This window comes from Neophocaena asiaeorientalis, unplaced genomic scaffold (genome assembly GCF_003031525.2).
Source record: "Neophocaena asiaeorientalis asiaeorientalis breed wild unplaced genomic scaffold, Neophocaena_asiaeorientalis_V1.1 scaffold85, whole genome shotgun sequence".
Lineage (NCBI taxonomy): Eukaryota > Metazoa > Chordata > Mammalia > Artiodactyla > Phocoenidae > Neophocaena > Neophocaena asiaeorientalis.
In genome coordinates this window covers 11,300,152-11,321,393 of record NW_020174301.1, presented here as the reverse complement: position 1 = coordinate 11,321,393, position 21,242 = coordinate 11,300,152, and the positions used below count along the sequence as shown (strand labels likewise).

Here is a 21,242-nt window from a genome sequence, read left to right as displayed (position 1 = left end):
GAAGAACCATGGAGATTACACAAAGGGAAGAAGCACCTGGAAGATGAAAGAGGTAAATTTTAAAATTCAAAAAATTTCCAAAGGGTCTTTTCAAAATATTATGGAGGGGATTGGACCAAAGAATCTGTATTTTTCCACAAAAGTAATAATGAGTAAGCCTCAAGTGTCGGTTATTTATCAAATTAAGTGAAAAATCTAACTTTTGAAAGCACATTAGTAGAAAGATGATTCTCTGCTCTTGTGCTGGGAAAAGTGTCTCAGATCAAGCAAAATAGGAGATAACCCATGATCCTCTGATTCTCCACCCTTTACCAAGGTGATGGGAACCAAAGGAGGCCTATGAGTAGGCTGATCATGTAATTTGTCATTCAGACCAGGAGGCTAAAAGGGGTGATATTAATAATTAGGCCTAGACAGCTAGTGTCGACCAGGGCTGTCCTGGAGCACAGAGGACTCATCTCACCTTAGTTTTGAGGGACATGAAAGGGGCTGAGTGGCAGAACTTCCCAGCTGTCTCTGATCATTTTTAGGGTAGTTTGGTTGCAAGCAACAGAAAGTAACTCTGTTAATGATATGGCAAAAAAAAATCTGGGGGTTAAGGGAGGTTGGGATTTGTTGAAAGGATGGTAAGGGAAAGAGGGAACTCAGAATCAAAGGGAAAACGGAGACTCTTTTTGGGGACAGCCAGGAAGCAGCTCCAGGGATATGGTGCAATCACCAGTGTCCACCTCTGTCAGACGCTGCCTCTAGGCTGCCTCTAGCAGTTCCCTGTCTCACCCCCCGCACCCACCCGCCCCAGTCAGTCTTGGGTGGTCCTGCTCCACCGAAATTCTCAGCAAAAGAACACAACTGGCTTGGCTTAGATCTCAGGCGGGCAGACAGCTTGATTAACTCTCCCAACGAGACTGCAGTGGGGACTGGGTGGTTCCCCAGAACAAGCTTGGGGAGAAGGGTAGCGGCCGAGCAGGCAAAACCAGCAGGAACTAGGTCACCTGGTGACCAAGCATCCCACCTGACTCTGTGCATCACTCCCCAGATAGCATTTCACCTGCACTATAGCCGTGGTGCTGAGAAGGGGCTCACTTGTCCATTGAACAAGTATATTCTGTGCAGCTGCCATATGCAAGGAAAGTGTTGTGTTTGGGATACGGTACTGAGCAAAGTGGACAGGATCTCTGCGTCATGGAACTTCTATTCCACCTGGGCAGACAGGCTTTTCTTTTCCTTTTAATTACCTTAGATTTCTTACATTGCCAAAGTGATACAGGTTCATTGCAACAAGTGAGCTAATACAAAGACAAGTAAAGAAAAATTTAACAAGAGCCACATCATATTTCATACTGTGGATGATATATCATAATTTATTAGACTATTCACCTGCTGATGATCATTGTTTGTTTCCTGTGTTTTTACTCCCAAAAACAATGCTGCAATAAACATACATACATATATGTATGTGTGTATATGTGTATATATATATATGTTTTTTTAAAAGTTTATTTATTTATTTTTGGCTGCATTGGGTGCTCGTTGCTGCACGCAGGCTTTCTCTAGTTGCGGTGAGCGGGGGCTACTCTTCATTGCGGTGCGCGGGCTTCTCGTTGCGTTGTCTTCTCTTGTTGTGGAGCACGGGCCCTAGGCACGTGGGCTTCAGTAGTTGTGGCACTTGGGCTCAGTAGTTGTGGCTCGCGGGCTTAGCTGCTCTGCGGCATGTGGGATCCTCCCGGACCAGGGGTTGAACTCGTGTCCCCTGCGTTGGTAGGCAGCTCCTTAACCACTGAGCCACCAGGGAAGCCATATATATATGTTTTTAAACACAGGTATTTATATCTATAGCTGTTAACTATATCTCTATCCATCTATCTATCTATCATCTTTCTATATCTATATATATCTTTGAGTGTTATTGCTTTTACTTCTAAGAAACAGATCCTTCAAAGTGGGATTACGCTAAAGAAGACAGGTATCTTTAATTGATGATGCCAACTCACTTTCCCAAAAGTTATAGTAATTTGCATTCCCATCCAATCTGTAAGTGCTTTTTCCCCCACACCATCTCCAGTACTCAGTATTATCAATATTTATTTTTGCCAATCTGATAGTTTCAGATTGTTATTTTAATTTGAACTTCCCTGGCCACTATTAAGATTCGTTTATATATGTATCAGCCTTATAACTTTTTATTCCTGAGAAGTGCCTAATCATAGGCTTTCCTCATTTTGCCACTGGATTGCTATAGTTTCCTTAGCATTTCTCGAAGCTCTCTATATACTACAGACATTAATCTTTTGTCTACCTTACATATTGCAAAAATTTTCTCCAGTGTATCACTTGTCTTTTCACTTTGTGAATATTATACAAAGTATTTAATTAGGTATGGAAAATATGTCAATTACATATGTATGCCTATACGTATATCTCTCTATATGTATATGTACATATCTATCCTTTGACTATCCCTAACTTAAAAACTGGATATCAAATTGATGTATTTCCTTTACGGCTGGGTTTCCATCTTGCATAAGGAGGTTTTTCCTACCCCCAGTAACACATATATGCTTCTCTGATCCATTTTCCACGCAGGCGTCAGAAAGACCTTCAACTCCGCAATGTCAAATCTTTCACCAGCTTCCACTGTCCTTACTATAAACTCCTGAATCCTCAGTGGAGCCACTTTGAGGTTAGAGTTACATTCTAAAGCAAGCCTGGTCAGCACAGAATAAACCACAGCCAGACAGAAGTTTCCCCATACCTAAGCAGAACTCGGCATCGGCTTAAGAGGGGGAGGCTGGGGTTTGCACTGAGGTACCCAAGCTCCGGCTTGATATCTAAGAGCCTTTTTAGCTGATCTTGAAATCCAGGGCTATCTCAATGGCCTGGACATGTTATTTTTCCTTTTTTCATCACACCAGGCAAAATGTCCTTTAAAGGGTTTCGAGGGTTGGTTCCTGGGTCACTCTGATTGGCATGAGTTACTTAAGATGGTACCTCAGCTCCCAGACCCCTCCTGCCTCCCAGCCCAGAACTCCCGAAGCCCCTCTCTGCCAACTGACCATATGGAATCAAGTCCAAGCAGTGCCCTATGGATGCCCTCTGTGTCTCTAATGTGGATGAAAGTACCAGCCATACTTACTACTTTGAAGCCCCCTTGCCCACCGCAGGTGTGCTTACAGGGGGAGCTAGTGGAACGAAGGCACTCTCATTACATCGGTCTCTGAATTACAGGAGAGCTGAGAGCCATTCGCCTTCTGAGCCTGAATCCTCAGAGCACTCATGACACGTGGGGCTCACCTGTCTCTTCCTGTGGGCAAGGTGCTATGGCAGGGGAGCTCACCTTTGGTTTCCTCGGGTCTTTGTGGGCACCATGGCAACATCAGGGAAGGTTCCGAGCACTCCCTGTTCCAGGCTCAGTCTCAGCACAGGCTGGGGGCTGCGGGAGGGATAGAGTCTTACAGAGACCAACTGGGGTGCCACGCATGTCCTCCTCCACTTCCCTCCTTAGGGAAACAGTGTCATTCCTGTTTCCGTGTAGCGCCATGCTTCCTTACAGCACCTGGGGTAACTAGAGTCTCTAAAAAGGCCTCAGTGGGAACCAACCCCTAAATCCTCAGTCCTCATCTGTAAAATAAGAATGGACTAGAAGGTTCTCAGATCCCTCCCAGCTTTGGCATTCTGGGGAGCTCCTTTTCTAGATCTAGTATCCAGAAATGTTTAGACAAAATTGTTTAAATAAAAATTGGAGCATTTTATATTATTGAAAGCTATGCCTGACTTATTTTGTTGGTAGATGATTTTTAATCTGCTCTCTCCGGGAACTGATAACTGTCTACAAGTTGGGGACAAGGCCGAGACCCTTCATAACATGGGCTAAGGTAGGATCTTGCAGTGTCCTCAGTGCCTTGGTCTGTGAAGCCTGTGAGGTAGGGAGGCGGGACCTCGTCCACTGAAGTCTTGGACCCCACCCCAGGGCTCACAGAAACGCCAGCTACTGAAATAGGGGCCTGGAGTCGGTGCAGCTTGTCAAGACCTGAGGGCCTTCAAGCGCAGCCTCTCCTGAGTCAAGTAAATTATAAAGCAAAACAGGAAAGTAGCTACTCTGCCTACTGGTAACTGTGTTGTCGAATCTGTAAAACCCTTGATAAAAGGGAGGCTCCTCCAAATGCACCTCCCTCCTCATTCTCGGACCTGTGATTCTACCCTCCTGACACCCACATTCTGCTTTGCAGAGTAGTTGGTTACTGTGACGCGTCCAACGGCAGCTTACCCACCCCTGTGTGCCCCCAGAGCCCAACACCAAACGCAGCCCCTGGGACCTGCTCAACAAATGTCTCAACTTGGATAATTGGATCTATCAGTCCCTAGCCACCACTCTGTCTTTGCACATGGATGAGCACTGTGTGTGTGTGTGTGCGTGTGCGTGTATCTGCTTCTGTGTGGGTCATGGTCCCATCTCAGCAGAAGTCTGTGTGCAAATGGGCAGATTCACTCCCTCTTTGTGGCTCCCTCCCATCCACTCCAAATTTTCCCAGCCCCTGTCCCTGGAATGTAGGACCCCACATAAGATTTCAATTAAAAAGTTTGAAACACGTTGTCCTGGACCATCTGGCAATTCCACTCGCTCCATTATGGGCCACATCCCAGGATGCCCTCAGGTACCACTTTCTGGGGCACAGAAAGCAGGCCCTTGGGCGCCCTCTAGTGTCCACTCTAGGGAAGCATCCCAGGGTGGCACACTCCTCTCTGTCCGTAAGCAGAACCCCTGGCCTTGGCTGGATCCATCACTTCCTACAGAGTCTGAGCTCAGGGATCCCGGGCCTTCAGCCTACCCCAAAGCCCTCTATCCACACATCTCCCCACAAATCTTGGGAGCTGAGCTATTGGCCAAAGTCAAAGACAGCAAATACAAATAAATAGAAATGGCCCCCATCATGCTTCCCGAAAGCCCTTTCCTGGTGGTCTCCAGTGTTCTGGGATGTGCAGTGATCCAGCCCCACGGGCCCAGACAAGTCAGAAGTCCCAAGATCCTTCAGTGGCTGAGACACCAAACCTCACTGAGCATAGCTCTCAGCTAGAACCATCTTGTACCAAAATCTCCCGTGACACGGTTACAGGAGGATTCCAGCGCGATGCCTATCTTCTTCTTGAACACTCCAGGGATGAGGAACTCACTACCTTCCCAGACTGCCCACTTCAGCCACTCCATCTGGTACCCCATATGGAGAGGCAGTGGAGTACAGGGGAAAGAACACCTGATTTTGACCCTGGTTCTAGCACTGATTAGCTGTGTGACCCCGGACATGACCTTATCCTCCCTTGGTGGAAAGTGTAGACTCAGAGCCCCTGGGGCCTGGCAGTTTGGAGCATCTAGGTCTTAGAGCCCGAGCGTTGGCTCTAAAGCAGCAGTCCCCAACCTCTTAGGCACCAGGGACCGGTTTCAGGGAAGACGATTTTTCCACGGATGGGGCTGGGGCATGGTTTCGGGATGATTCAAGCGCATTACATTTATTGTGTGCTTTATTTCTATTATTATTATGTCAGCTCCACCTCAGATCATCATGCATTAGACCCCGGAGGTTGGGGACCCCTGCTCCAAAGTCTCTGGTTCTAAAAGAACCAGGGCCCTGACATGGTGTGTGTGCAGTGGGAGATACCATGGGTATCAGGATCAGCTGGCTCCCAAGGTATGGGGGGGCTGTCTGTGCAAACTGGCTCCAGGCCAAGCCTCCGGGGGAGGCAGTGCACGAGCTGGAAGACAGGCAGGGGCTTCACCAAGGAGAAGCAAGGGACGGGGCGTGCCCTTGAGTTGAGTCCTATATGGCAAGGGGGTGGTCTCAGCAATAAGAAATGAGAGCTGCATCGGGTCAGACCCTGGCCACTGACTTGCTTTGGGACCCTGAGAGAGTCTTGCTCTGGCTCAGGACTTCAGTGCTCTCATCTGCAAAACGAAGTTCAGACAAAACAACTCAGCTCCATCCACCGCTGAAGTTCAGACAAAACAACTCAGCTCCATCCACCGCTGACCCTATTCTTCCAAGACCTCTGGCTGGTGCAGCCGGGACTGGGAGGGCTGATGACAACGTGCTGCCCCAGGGATTACTTCACTTGCTCATTTCAACAAAGTCTGATGGTCAAGTTTGTGCTGGGTGTTGGGGTGCAGTGGCGGCAAGCCGACAGATGAGACCACCCCTGCAATTCCGTGACCTCACACGGCCTGCAGCATTGTTTACGCAAAAGTTTTCTTTAAGGACCGGCTTACTATTTTACTTACAACTTTTTGTTGCAATGTTTTTAAAGGAAATTTATTTTATGGATGAAAAAACATATTTGGTATACCGGTTGATTTCTAATATACATTAAAATTAACTACATAACTATTTTTTAAAAGTCATTTATGAGCTGCTTTTAAAAATCATCTTTTGTGCCCAAGCACCTCACTTTTGGCAGCTTAAACTCTGCCCCTGTGATGCTCACAGCGTACAGGGTGATGGGTCGGTGACTTGCAGGAACTCATAGGCAGGGCAACTGACTGTATGAAGCCTGTCTCTTATTCTCATGCTTTGACATCTTGGGGCCTTGCTGAACCTAGAGGGACTGTCTCTCCCAGGACTGGACAATTCCTACAGAGAGTAAAGGACTCGTCTCCAGGTGAGCCCTTCATATGCAAACTGGCCAATCCAGAGCCCATATCCCAACCACCTATGACATTCAGGGCCACTGTTCCCCTGCCCTAACCATGCCAGGTACCAGACAGCTACAGAAAGCCCCTATGCCGAGTCAGCTGAAACGATTCAAACTAGCCAATGCTAAGCCTGCTCACCCTGTCTCACCTGTTCCTTCCCTCGGGAACCACAACAAAGGCTCTTGCCCACATTTTCCCCCTTCTCCCTCTGGCTCCTGCTGGACCCTACAGTGCTTCCCCATGAGGCCCTGCTCCCCTCCCCTTGGGAACTGTGAGTAACAAACTATGTTTTCCGTGGCAACTGTCTCCTCATCTGTTGGCCTCATCCTACCCGAATTATAATAAAACCTACATTTTAAAACACCGACCCAGTCCTGGGGCTTCAGGGAGAGTTCTTTGTAGGAAGTGACATCAAGGATGAGCGCCAAGGGGCTATGAATTAGCTGAGAGATACGATGATGGGCCAGGGGTGAGTGTCCCAGGTGGAGGGAACAGCATATGCTGGGCTGCAGTGAAGGATGCCCATGCAGTCTGATTGCACGATAGGGTGGGAACCCGGGACAGGAGGCCAGAAGGGGAGCAGGGAACAGATCTCCTGGGGCTTGGAGGGGCCGAGGAGTCTGGGTTTTGTCTAGTCCTACCACTTTTGATCTCCAGGTTGCTTTTCCCAGCTCCTAAAAAGCTCAAAAGAAAAACTTGTGAATTCTCCAGATTCTGCCATTGCTGTTCCAGGGAACCCAGAAGCCTGGCCACCAGCCTGGGGAGGTGCCACGGGTCCACCGACTGCTGAGGGAAACACACAAAGGCCAGGAAGAGCAAAGCCACTCACGACAGCCTAACAGAGCACACCTGGGGCAGCCCCATCACCCTTCCCATCCATTGAACAAAGAGCAGGGTTTTCATACTCCGTAAAAACAATAGTGAAGCCAGCCCAGACTCAAGGCAGAGACACCAATCAGATGAATTAAAGAATGGACCTGAGGACCACGGCAGGCACCAGAGCGCATTTCCTCCCCTGTGCCTTCTCTCCCCACCACTTTCTGCTCCGACCTCCTTGGGAAGGAATCTGTTAGCCTGGGGAAAGCACAGGACCTTGCAGTCACTGAAGAAACCAGGATCCAATCTCCTGGCTGAGTGATTCAGCCAAGTCCCTGGGGTTAACCTCTCTGAGCCTCTGTTTCCCTCTTGTAAAATGGAAATAGAAAATAGTTCCCGGGCTTCCCTGGTGGCGCACTGGTTGAGAGTCCCGCCTGCCGATGCAGGGGACACGGGTTCGTGCCCCGGTCCGGGAAGATCCCACAGGCCGCGGAGCGGCTGGGCCCGTGAGCCATGGCCGCTGAGCCTGCGCGTCCGGAGCCTGTGCTCCGCAACGGGAGAGGCCACGGCAGTGAGAGGCCCGCGTACCGCAAAAAAAAAAAAAAGTTCCCATTCACCAGAATATTTCAAGGATAAAATGAGCTAGAGAGGGGCTTACCTGGTGGTGCGGTGGTTGAGAGTCCGCCTGCCGATGCAGGGGACACGGATTCGTGCCCTGGTCCGGGAAGATCCCACATGCCGCGGAGCGGCTGGGCCCGTGAGCCATGGCCGCTGAGCCTGCGCGTCCGGAGCCTGTGCTCCGCAACGGGAGAGGCCACAGCAGTGAGAGGCCTGCGTACCACAAAAAAAAAAGAGCTAGAGAGCACTGACCCCAGTGGAGACCCCGCGGGTGCTCACTTGTAAACATCCTTCCTCCTGCTCACATGGCCTGCGCACGCGCACATCTCCACCCCGCCCCCATCGGAACACTGCCTGTCCCGCTCAATTTTTCACTTAGAATGTCCTGGAAAGCACAGAGGCTTTGCTGAGCAAGGATTACGTGAAAGGAGCTGCTCAGGGAGCCAGGCATCCCTCACTCTGGGCCTGTCACCTCCAATACGGAGCAAAGCCCTGCTTCCGTAAGCCTTCCCCAGACTCACCTCACCCAAGTCCAAATCCTATGCTGTGTATCTACAGGCCTCCTAAAGACCCACTTACTGAGATGCCCCACGGCTCCCCCTGGCGGGCATCCTCCCTCACTGCAACTAGCAATAAACCCGACTTGTTCAACCACTGTTGTGTTCATGGTGGCCTTTGGCTGGAAGACAGTGACAGCATTCACCCAGGTTATCCACTTTAGGAATTTAACCTAAGGAAAGACTCACATTCAGAAACATATGTGCATAAAGAAAGTCACTGCAGCTGCGTGCATAATGATAGCAAAACACTGGACACGGTATAAATGTCCATCAGTGGGCAGTTGGTTAAATACATTTTGGTTCCATGGAAGACATTCAAAATGATGACAAACAGCGATATTTATTTATATAAGAGTTACCATAGCGTGATAGCCACATTATAGTACTAGGTGAAAAAAGGGTTTACAAAATATTATGCAGGGGCCCTGCAGATGGCTGTGTCGGTGTGACAACACGTAACTCCAAATAATCCACTTTCATAAAAATAAGTCTTTCATACACTGAGGGAAAAAGGCATAGAAATATAAGCCTAAAAACATTAATAGGGCTTCCCTGGTGGTGCAGTGGTTAAGAATCCGCCTGCCAATGCAGGGGACACGGGTTCGAGCCCCGGTCTGGGAAGATGCCGCATGCCGTGGAGCAGCTAAGCCCGTGCGCCACAACTACTGGGCCTGCGCTCTAGAGCCCGTGAGCCTCAACTACTGAGCCGCCGTGCCACAACTACTGAAGCCCGTGTGCCTAGAGCCCGTGCTCCCCCACAGGAGAAGCCACCGCCACGGGAGGCCCGCGCACCACAACGAAGAGTAGTCCCCGCTCACCGCAACTAGAGAAAGGCCGCGCGCATGCAACAAAGACCCAACGCGGCCAAAAATAAATAAATTAATTAAAAAAAACATTAATAGCATCTCTTGGTTTGGGGATTATGAGGGTTTTTTCTTACCTGCACTTGTAGATTTTTAGCGATGGAAATGTTAATTAAAAAAGTTAAAGCTTTCGAGCGATAGGAATGAGAAGGTAACTGAGGTCAGAATCTGGGGGTGGGGTGGAAAGGGGGTTTGGTCTGGACGAGTGAGCATGGGGGACAGGGGGCCGCGGCTGAGCCCTGGGAGGTGTACCCAGAGGCTGGACCAAGCAGAGGTTGCTGGGCGGTGGCAGGAGGCACAGCCCTGCCCTGGTTAGGGTCCCTGCCCAGTGTCCAGTGAGGGTGACAGCGGGACGAGAGGCAGGTATTCTCTCCCAGAAAGGCAGGCTGTGTCTCTCTCTCCTGCGTGGTACAGCTGAGCTTCATCTACCTTGTACGTTATAGAAGAGACCCTCCCACCCCACCCCCTTGCCACCCAGCTGAGGCTGCACAGGGCCTGCCCTGCTAGGGGTGGGGTGGGCCTGTGGGAGGGGAGCATCCCTTAGCCACTGTGGCTGGGCAGGAGAGGGGCATTCAAGCTCAGGGCCATCAGGCGCTTGGGACTGCTTTCCAAGCCAATACCCCACACCACAGGTGTCCTCCCCAAAAGACACATCCACATCCCACTACCTGTGAATGTGACCTTATTTGGAAATAGGGTATTTGCAGCTGTAATTGAGAATCTTGAGATGAGCTCATCCTGGATACAGCATGAGCCCTAAAGCCAAAGAGTGGTGTCCTTGTAAGAGAACGGAGAGGCAGATGTGAGACAGAAGAAGAGAAGCCCACGTGAAGACGGAGACAGAGACTGGCATGATGCAGCTACAAGCCAAGGAACATCAAGGATTGCCGGCCACGGCCAGGTGCCGGGGGAGGCATGGAACAGACTCTCAGAGCCTCCAGAGGGAACAAACCCCACCTACACTTTGATTTTGGAATTCTGGCCTCCAGAACTACGAGGGGGTAAATTTCTGTTGTTTAAGCTGCGAAGTTTGTGGTGATTTGTTACGGCCATCCTGGGAAACTGGGACACCTCCCCTACCCCTTCATTGCCCTTATACACCCACCCTTCAGGCTGGGGTCCCTGGGAAAGTTAGGAGCAGTTAGGGAATCTAAGGCAGACATATCCCTAACCTCCAAAGTGGCTTAATTACCTGAATAGCCACCATTTCCTATTCCTCTGGAGAGGAATGGACAACATTTCAGGGTTGATCTGCACAGACTAAAGGAATGAACAGGAAGAGTGACAGCCTGCTACCTCTTTGAGCCAATAAAGGGAAGCAGATTTTGCCCCCCTAAAGTCCAAGAGAATTTGTAAAAACAAAATTTAAGTTAATTTAACACACTCAATTATTTAAGTAGCAAGTCAATCTTTCTCAATTGCCTCATCTTACAAACACAGCCACGATAAACAAAGGAAATGTTATTTAAATCTGTGGACAAAAAAATGAGCCCAGACAGAGAAGAGTGAAAGGCCAAATCTGATATGATTTAACAAAGGTGAGAAAAGACCCAACCTTTCCCAGAAAATAAATCACAGCCACACTTATTGCCAAGATCCAAAGAAAAAAATTTATTTACAATAGAGAATTTTATTTGAAACATGCATTTTCTTTTTTTAAAACAAATCAGCAAATGCAGATCAAGTTTACACTCCTTAAGGCAAGAGTCCCTTTGCAAGCTGTACATGATCATATTAAATCCAAAAGCCGCTCACCCTGGAAACTCATGTACAAAGGGCAAGGCCAAGGTCAGCGATTTGTCTTTTATTAGAGAATCAGACAATCTCCCTGATACAGGAACTCTGAGGTCAACTTGCTATGAATTATACTAGGAAAATGCAAACCAATAGCAAGAAATTCTGATAGTCTCCTTAGTGCTGCATATAATCAAGTCAACTTTATTTAGAAAGGAAATACAGTAGTGCATACGAAAAAGTGAAAACAGAACCTGTCCACACAACCAGAGGGACAGCAGTGTGCCGACGGTCATATTGCACGCAATGGTCAAAGTCCAAACATTTGGTTCAAAGTTAGCTTTTCCCCATTTTGGCAATCAGTTCATCACAAATCTTGGTGAGTTCTTCTATCTCTTTATTCTGCAAATGAAGACAAGAAAAGAGGTTGTTTGAAATCAAGTCAATCAGAACGGTCACTGAGCTTTTTAAGAGGAAGGGGTCCTTTGGGCCACCTGGTCCCCCTGAATTTATCTAAAGCAGCAAAAGAAATGACCTGGAGCCAAACAATCTGTACATCCCAGCTCTAGCTGTGTGACCCTGGGCAAGTTACACAACCTCTCTGAGCCTCAATTTTCCTTATCTCAAATGTGTGGTTAATAACATCTGTCTCTCTCAGAATTAAATGAGGTGAGAAATATAAAGTTCCCTGCACAGTGACCAGCACATAGTAAAGGCTTAACTAATATTGGTTCTCTTCCATTTATTTGTCTCCATGGATATGGGCACAGAAGGATGGTGGTTTTTTTGAGAAATGCCACCAGAGGGGATAAGCAATTCTACCTGGATGGGATCCCTAGCATTATTCAGAGGATGCCAGGTGAGGAGGTGCTGTGGATACAGGGCCCGAGGAGAGAGGTGAGGGCAGATGCAAGACGTCTTCAGAGACTCCTCAAGTCACACCTTGCCCATCCTCGGAAGCCCCGCCAAGAGGAGTCAACTACGTGTTCATCTTGCACCAGCGATCCGACAACACTACCCATTCTCCAGGGACGGGGATCCAACGGGGCAACGCCTCTGTCTGGACAGCAGTGGACGGGGATCCAACGGGGCAACGCCTCCGTCTGGACAGCAGTGGACGGGGATCCGACGGGGCGACGCCTCCGTCTGGACAGCAGCGGCCAGGGATCCGACGGGGCGACGCCTCCGTCTGGACAGCAGTGGCCAGGGATCCGATGGGGCGACGCCTCCGTCTGGACAGCAGTGGACGGGGATCCGACGGGGCGACGCCTCCGTCTGGACAGCAGTGGCTCTGCTCTCAGATGGACTAAACGTCGAGCCTGATGCTGACCCGGCTCAGCAGCCAATCCTGAAGGGTCCTCTCCAAGGGGGCGAGATCCTTCCGGTACCCGCAGAACATTGAGCAGCCAGCTTTTCCTCGAGGTCCCCATGGAAGGCAAGTCAATCACAAGCCTGTGCCCTGAGGCTGTCCTGAGGCCCTTCCCCGGAAACCCTGGGGCCTTAGACACCTTCCAGCCCGGAGCCACGTGCCCTGTGTCCCAGCTGGGCTCCAGGTGCCACTCATCACTGAGCCGGTGCCTGGGAGGAATCAGCCCTCCTTAGCAGGGGAGAGGTTCGGTCCTGGCTGCAGCCTTGCCACCAGCCCCGCCGGGAGAGAGCCCCACCTGGAACATCCCCTTGGCCTTGGCCCGTCTAGAGTTTTCGGCTCCCTGAGGCACTGAAATGCCGGTTGGAAGATGGGGCTCTGCGTGGGCTGCAGGACCAGCCACTAATCCTGAAACTATTATCGCCACTACTGCCACTGCTGGGGCTGCCAACAGTGATTTTTCATCTTATTGGAGCACTTACCACATGCCGGTCACCATGCAAACCCAGCCTAGGCCCTGTGGTCGCACTCTGTGCTCGTTGCAGTCCCTTAAAGGTAGCCATTATTATCCCCCCACTTTTCAGTGAAGAAACTGAGGCTCAGAGAGGTTAAGCATTGTGCTAAGGTCACACAGTTGGTCAGACGTAGCAAACCTGGAATGCAAATTCAGGTCGGCCTGGCTCCTATACAGCTTGGCGATTTTATGTATTAGGCATGCTGAGAGGTACTAGCAGACCCACTAGCTATCAGTTCTTGGAGGTTCTCCCAAGCTCTGTCCTGGCTGTCACCGCCCAGGAAACTGCCCCATCAAGGAGCTCAGCGCACTGGGCAAAAGTCCCAGCTCGCTTTATCAAGTCCCGACTGGGTGAACTGCCCAACGCCGTCACCTGAGAGCTGCCCTGGGGGGAAATCATGCTTCTGGATCTCTTGAAAACAGAGAGCACCATCTCCACATCACTTAGAGCCATTTAGCGAAGAACTCACGTGCTTAACCCCTTCTTCCTGAGTCTTAGTTTAGGACAAAACTATGTCTGCAGATACATTTGTATTTTTTCTGTTATCCAAAACAATGCAAATCCAACTTGCTTTCTCCTTGTCTTTTAGCTTGCCAGAAAACCTAGCATCAATCACCTTCACTTTGCGACCGTAACCATCTGAACAGGCCGGGTGCCTTGAAAAGCATCTCTCCTGACCCTGGTCTTAGCTCTATTGATTTAGCTAACATCAGGATGCAATTTAAACACCATCATACCCCGATGGAAACAAGAGGGAACAACGTCCAACCTTCAAGATCTACTGGTTCAGTCCTCCGACATTACAAACCTAGAAACCGAGGTGAAGGGCCAGGCCTGCCGAGGGTCAGGATGGATGGCAGGGAGGGGCAGGGACCTGAATCTCTCCCTGACACCATGCAGGTGACGTGGGAGGTGGTACCTGCCCACTGCAGAGGTTAGCACTGCTTGGCCCAGAACCCCTGGGGACCCCAGCCAGCCATGCTGGAACCTGGATGGGTACTTCTCGGGGAGCAGAGGCCATTTGGGAGACACCCTGGGCTCCTGCTGCTACCTGCCTATAAAGTATCCTCACCAACGCCCATCAAGACCCCAATGAATGTGAAGTGCTGCTGCCCCCGGCCACTGGGCCCTCTGATGACCCCATCCTGGGGAAGCCCATGGCTCAGTAAATCAACCAGAATGGGGGTGCACACTGACTCAGAATCAGATTCACAGCACCCCTGGGTGGAAGGGGCTTCTCGTCTGGACACCCAGGGAGACGGTGTTTAAGGTGGTCCAAGCGCTTGACTGGAAATCGGGAAATCTGGGGACAAGCTGAGGGACCTCAGGAGGACCCCACCATCCGCGAAAATGAGAGGACACCTGGGGGCCCTTCTGACCCTGACGCTGCCCATGTTCTGCAGCAGCCGCTTGTCTCTGCCCAGGGGGCTGCCTGGTGGGTACCATCCACTTACTGGTAAACTCGCTGGATGCAGGGAGTAAAGTACTACGCCTGGCACACTGCAAGGGCTGAGCAAATATCTGACGAATGAACGCTGAAAAGGGATGAAAAATGGCAATTCCCAGAAAGGCAGAAAAGAGGCCAGCCTCAGGGCTGCGGTAACCTGGATCTTCCAGAGGGAGAGCGAGGCCATGCTCATGAAGCATGAACTTGTCCCGGGAGTGCCTGACATGCGGGCTGTCCCGGAGCTGCCACGGGCGCAGGGAAGCCTAGCCTCTGTGTGTCTCAGTGTCTGGCCAGCCCGGCCCGCCTGGGCCTGTTACCTTCTGCTCCAGCGTTCTTTCCAGAGCGTCCACGCGAAGCTGCTCCTTCCGCAGGCTTGCCTGGTATGCAGCCTGTTCCTGCTGGGCCTTGCCCCGGACCTGGGCGATCTCAGCGTTGGCCCTGCAGGAACGGCGCGGGGATGGGGTTCAGAAATTATCACCCTTCCTCGTAGATGCCTCCCGCTTTCCTCCTCCCAAATCTGGGTAGGGGGAACCCAACCACCCGGCTCCAGCTCTTTCTAATGGAGGCTGGAGCACAGGAGCCCATGAGAACCCCCACGCCCGTGATGCCGAGGTGCTTCCAGTGGGTACCCCGGAAATTACAACACACATCCCTTATTTATCAAAATGGATGCGAATGGAGGGCGCGCTCTCATCTTGAACTGTATTGAAAAACACGCTGCGTTAACCACCCTGCCCAAGCCGATGGCAGGGGTGCCGGGAGCTCCCAGCCTGCCTCGGCCGGGGCTGCTGAGGGGCCCTTGGGAGCAGACCCGGGGCGGGGACATTACCTGTCCAGCTTCTCCTCTGCGTGGACCTTCAGCGCCTGGTACCTCTGCTCTTCCTTCTTTACTCGGGACAGGTACTCCTGCGCACATTTCTTCAGCACCTCTTCATTCTGACTCGACAGAGGACAGGGGTCGGCCCACAGAAGAAATGCCGAGGAGGCTTGGGAACCCCAAGCGCCCTGGGACGCGGGTGTAACCCCGGACAGCCAAGTCCGAGCGCCCCGGCCTGCAGGGAAGGCCTTCCCGAGCGGCCCGCAATCCTCCCAGCCCGCCCCACCTCCTCCGCCACACGCGTCCCTCCGCTCTGCCCGCGAACATCAACACACCTTGCGGAAGCCCTCCAGGACCTCCTTCATCTTCTCGTATCTCCTGAAGAGATCGGCCAGAGATTTCTCCACCGAGTTCAGGTCGGCCAGGGCTTGCTCCTTCTCCAGGACCAGCTGCTGGACCGTCTGGTGGGAGACCGACTTCTCCCTCTGTTCATCCTCTGGCAGGAGACACGGGAACAAAATGATGGGGCCCATGGGCTCCGGACCTGGTCTCAGGGCTGGCTGAGGCCTCAGATGCAACTCAGCCTGACTGCGAGCAATCTCAGACCTTGGCTTTTGGTTGAGACAGACCCACTCCCCCGAGCCCATCCAGCTCTAAAGGGACAAAACCCACGGGCGCAGCATCCCAGACCTGGGCCTGGGCAACATTAGATGGGATGGAAATGAACTAGCATTCTTTAACCTGATCAATGCAACCTTGGAGACCCTGGTGATTCTATTTGATTGTCCACAGCACACAGACCGATCCATAAGGTAGAAAAGAAAACGTCGCTACTGAATTTTGTGTTGGTCCAGATTCAAAGGTGTCGTAGATTGAGCTGTGAGGGCGGGAATCTCCCTTCTGAAGTGTTATTAAGCTAAAGAGATGGTCATTAGAGAAGAAAAACGGTTTCCTCGTCCTTAAAACATCCCATGAACCCAAAGCCCACATAATCATGGCCCTGAAATTCTACTCCACACAAAAATGGACATTTCCTTTGATACAGCAAGTATCTTAACTCCCAGGAAAAGGGAGCTATTTCTGTCAAAGTGAGTTTCCCAGTTATGCATAAAAGAATTAAATTCTGGCCCAGTTCAGAGTGGCTGATCCTGGTGAAATGGACTGCTTGGTGGGCCACAGCACGTGAATATGCCTGGAACCCCGTGAAAACCCCTCATATGGATGGGAACGGCTTTCTCTGGCCACTCTATAGAAAAGCCCCTCGACCGCACAGCGCTCTCTATGCTTTGTACGCCAATCCATCATTGGTCTGGGTGGGCAAGGGACCACTTGCTCTGAACCGTCTGGAACTTTGCTGACAGCAGAGTGGCGGGGGTGAGGGGAAGCCCCACCCCGAGCTCCTGTCCCTCCTTGGCCCCAGGTCAGCTGGGAGGGGTGCCTGGGCCGCAGGATGGACAGCAGCTGTAAATGATGACACAGCCATGGTAAGAGCAGCGGCCAGTGTACCGGGCTCTTGCACGTGCCGGGCGCCGGACCGACTGTTATCTTGATTCAATGCTCCTAAGCCACTTCCAGGAAGTCCAAACCGGGTCACCCCACCCCAGGGGCTTCCCTCTGCCCTGGAACAAAATCCAAACCCCTGCCCCACACGCTCTGCTCTCAGCACTGCTGCGCCTCTGCTGGGAACGCCAGCCCGCAGCTTTCCGCCTCGCTCAGAGGCGCCGTCCCTGAGCCCGTGTGGGAAACGCCTCCTCTGAGGGGCCCAGTGCTGGCCACTCCGTATCGTGAAATCAGACGTGTGGGTGTGCACGTGTGTGTGTGTAGAAGGCACACTCCCTGGGAGCGGGGTCCTGAGTCTGTTCTGTCCGCCGCTCTGTCCCAGAACTAGGACAGTGCCCGACTCACAGGACACCTCAATACGCGCTGTGCAGCCGGGCAGTGAACGAATGAGCACAGCCTTGCGGCAGATTTCTCGTATCCTTCCGACAGGAGAAGCCGAGTTGCTTGTTCACTGAGGACGCAGCAGATCCAGATCCAAACCCAAGGCTGTGCTCATAACTGCATCTCCACGTGAGCCCCTTAGGAACGGACCTGGAAGGATGTAGCTCCCTTAAAAGTGGGGAGATGGCGCTTCCCTGGTGGCGCAGTGGTTGAGAGTCCGCCTGCCGATTCAGGGGACACGGGTTCGTGCCCCGGTCCGGGAGGATCCCACATGCCACGGAGCGGCTGGGCCCGTGAGCCATGGCCGCTAAGCCTGCGCGTCCGGAGCCTGTGCTCCGCAACGAGAGAGGCCACAACAGTGAGAGGCCCGCGTACCGCAAAAAAAAAAAAAAAGTGAGGAGATGTTGCTTTGGGTTCTTTCCCCTTAGATTCCCGATAGATGGGCATCTTTCTGTATCCTGACGTCAGGCATGTTCTCGGGTGTGGGGAGGAGGGAAGAGCACGGAACAGGGGGCCACATTCTGGTTTCGGCTCCAGCCCTGACCATAAACTTGCTCTTAAGTCCTCCCTCGAGGTCCCAGGGCCTCATTTCCAAAATGAGGGGCTTCTCACACACAGATGGCTGTGCCCACCCAGCAGGGTCTGATTCAGTCAGTCTGGGGTGGGGCCGAGGATCTGCATCTGTGACAAGGTCCCCAGCGATGCTGAGGCAGCTGGTCCAGGGACCACGTTTGGAGAACCACAGGCCCGGAAGATGCCTGAGGTCCTCATACTCTGCCTCTCAGAGATCCCGCTACCAGGGCAGAGGTGAAGACCCAGGAGCCAGAGTCTGAGAGCCCACATTCCAGACCTGGCTCTGAGACCTTCCAGCTGTGTGACCTTGGGCAGAGGTTTTCAGCTCTGTCCTCCACACCTGAAACAGGGGATCACAGTATTTATCTTATGGCATCTGGGAGAAGATTAAATATAAAGCCCTCAACACATAGTAAGAACCCAGTATCAGTGACCCGTTATCAGCAGCATCATTGCCTCCCCCCAACTGGTATGATGTCAAGTTGCAGTGACCCACGAAGGGGGAGCTTTTTAACATATGGCAAGAACAGAACCGCCAGCAATCTGTTTGCTACATCTAGACTCCTAAAAGAAAGGGCGTTACAAAGTTCCACCAGTAACCAAATGCTTGTTTTTATTCTTTGAATTTTAGCTGCTTCCTTAGTTCTCGGCAAGCTGTACGATGCACATTCTGGGCTGGTTTTACACCATGTATACATTTCACTTGGCTTGGTAAAGGAGCCATTTATCAAACGGAGTCCATCTGATTTCCTGGATCTGAGATTAGGGTGCCTCAGCTTCCTTTCCTCCCCCCATAACTCTTGTAAAAATAGAATTTCCCTGTTCCGGGGTGGGGGAGATGGAGGAGGAGAGAATGCTGGAGGAGGAGAAAATGCTTCACACATCTTTTTTTTTTTTTTTTTTGTAACTTACAAATGCTGCTAGGTGCTTCAAAGCAGGAAATCAGCTCAAGACACAAGATGCTCTATAGACACAACAATAAAACAACCGCCCTGGAGATGTTCTGGCTTTTTCAGGCGGAAACACTATTAAACCATGTGGGGAATGCAGCCAAAACACAAAAGCAAAAGTAACAAAAATAGAAAAACAAACAAACAAATAAGGGTTGCAGTGGGCGGGTGTCAAATTAGGTGAAAAAGCATTTACTTACCAGGCTTGCCTGTTTGTTTTGCAAGCAAAGGGCAAGAAGCAACAGAAAATGGAAGCAAAACAGATAATCAGGGCAGTTGTTAGGAAAGCAGGAAAAAAAAAATCAATCGCAACAACCTGGAATGCAGAAAGCACAGAAATCCCTTTTTGTTCTCAATAGTCAATATTTGAACTTAATGAAACATATTCTCTTTAGTAACATATGGTGAGAACGGACTGTGATGACAGGACAGATGTCACACCGACATGGAGCATGTGTGAAGGTTAAACAGAGGTCAGGAAGCCAGGCTGGAGTCAAGGCTAGTGGAAGTTGGGTAGAAGCTGGTTTTAACTTCAAAATGCTATTACGTTCACTCTGGGCCCTGAACTGCAAGCTCTCTGGGCCTGAGTTTCCCTTTCCATGAGGAATGGTGGGTGGGTGAGAGGAAATGAGACGAAAAATACGGGATCCAGATGAGACATATGGGTGTGTTTCCTGCCTCAAAAGAAGGCAGGTCCCGCCGAGAGCTACAGTGAGTTCCAGCCATGCCGCAGCCCCACACCATCCTCGGCAAGGACACAAGGACCCTGAAATTGACAGTGGCCCTAATCGGCGACCTGCTAGTGACTGATGGATGACACCCACAGACATGCCACCTCTCGGATGAGAACAGCTCTGGGAAGGTGGGTGATGAATGGGACAGGAAGTGAGGATGGGGAGGGGGCGATGAGGAACAGACACACCATGAGGAGCCACCCCAGTGACAGCACTGCTTCCAGCCAGGGACGCTGGGGAGGGGGTCTCGCAGAGCCACCCGCAGAGTGCTTAAACACCCCCAAAACAGGAAAGTGCTCAGAGGGGCAATTTCACAGCTCTTGAAGAGAGGGGCTCTCAGGCCAAACACGCCAGGTCTCCTGGAGGGGGTGGGGATAGGGGGGTGGCATGTGTGGCCTTAATCCCTGGAGTCAGGGTTCCACATGCTCCTCAGACTGTGTCTGAATTGAAAACACTGTTCTAACTACTGTCACCTGCAGTGTGGAAAGCATCAAAGTCCAATACTCTTTCTGTCACCACAAGGACAGGCCACTGTGTCAATTAGAGACTCTGACTCTGTCAGTTTTCAAGAGGGGATGTCTGCTTCTATCAAACCACCAGCTGAGCCAGGACATCTGGTTGCTCTGGGCGGCCTGCTGTCAGGACAAAGGCTCAGGTCCTCTTCAACACTGGCCTAAACGTCATCGTCAAAAGTAAAAGATAAAAATGTATGACTGAGATGCAGAAGGATGCTTCCAGATGAGCCATGTAGGTTTGAGTGACATTTTCACGTCCCAAGACTCCAGGATGCGGAAAGGTTGCCAAACAATGTGTACTGGAAGATATAAATCCTTCCTTCTGACCATTTTCAGCAGCAGTTTCAGTTCCAAGGTTTTTTTTTTTTTTTTATCTCATCCATATGTATCCATATGTTACACCAATTTAACAGAGAGGTTTCATTTGATAGAAAGCATACACCATGAGGCTGATCCTTAAAAAAACCCCAATGGGCTTCCCCTTGAGCTCTGGGAGAAATGGTCTTTATTATAATAAACCAAAATTAAAGCTTTTTTGAATGGAAAGCACTCAATTGGAAGCTTCTTCACTGTTCCCAAGGCTGCGGTAATATTTACCTTGGGGCAAAAGCTAGAGGTGTGGTGTGACATATCCAAACGTTCGAGATGACGAGGGGTCACCTGCTAAAACAGCATCAAGCTGTGGTTTGCAGTAAGCTTATGTCCTTTGGAGTAAAATGTTTTTTAAAAAACTGCTATCATGGACCTAAGCAAATAAATAAATAAACAAAGATCCCACACCTCGCACCCAGAGTTATAACAGCATTTTTCAATGATGATCATCAGTGAAAAGACTTGGGCTTGGAACTTCTGCAAAAGGCCTTTTCTCACTTTTTCTTTAAAAAGAAAAAAGAGGGCTTCCCTGGTGGCGCAGTTGTTGAGAGTCCGTCTGCCGATGCAGGGGACACGGGTTCGTGCCCCAGTCCGGGAAGATCCCACATGCCGCGGAGCGGCTGGGCCCGTGAGCCATGGCCGCTGGGCCTGTGCATCTGGAGCCTGTGCTCCGCAACGGGAGAGGCCACAACAGTGAGAGGCCCGCGTACCGCAAAAAAAAAAAAAAAAAAAAAAAAAAAAA

At 50.9% G+C, this 21,242-nt stretch overlaps 1 protein-coding gene across 4 annotated transcripts in view; it reads right to left on the bottom strand.

The window, feature by feature from the left end:
- Window positions 1-11,123: 11,123 nt before the first annotated feature.
- The window catches only part of TACC2 (transforming acidic coiled-coil containing protein 2), a 186,178-nt gene continuing 176,059 nt past the window's right edge, over window positions 11,124-21,242 (bottom strand). For all 4 annotated transcript variants that reach the window (XM_024756028.1, XM_024756027.1, XM_024756029.1 and 1 more), the window contains 4 exons: window positions 15,751-15,911; window positions 15,428-15,534; window positions 14,916-15,036; window positions 11,124-11,672 (listed from right to left, as the gene is read on the bottom strand). In XM_024756028.1, the coding sequence (XP_024611796.1) occupies window positions 11,607-11,672; window positions 14,916-15,036; window positions 15,428-15,534; window positions 15,751-15,911 (455 nt within the window). In that variant the 3' untranslated portion in view covers window positions 11,124-11,606. The remainder of the gene's footprint in view (window positions 11,673-14,915; window positions 15,037-15,427; window positions 15,535-15,750; window positions 15,912-21,242) is intronic.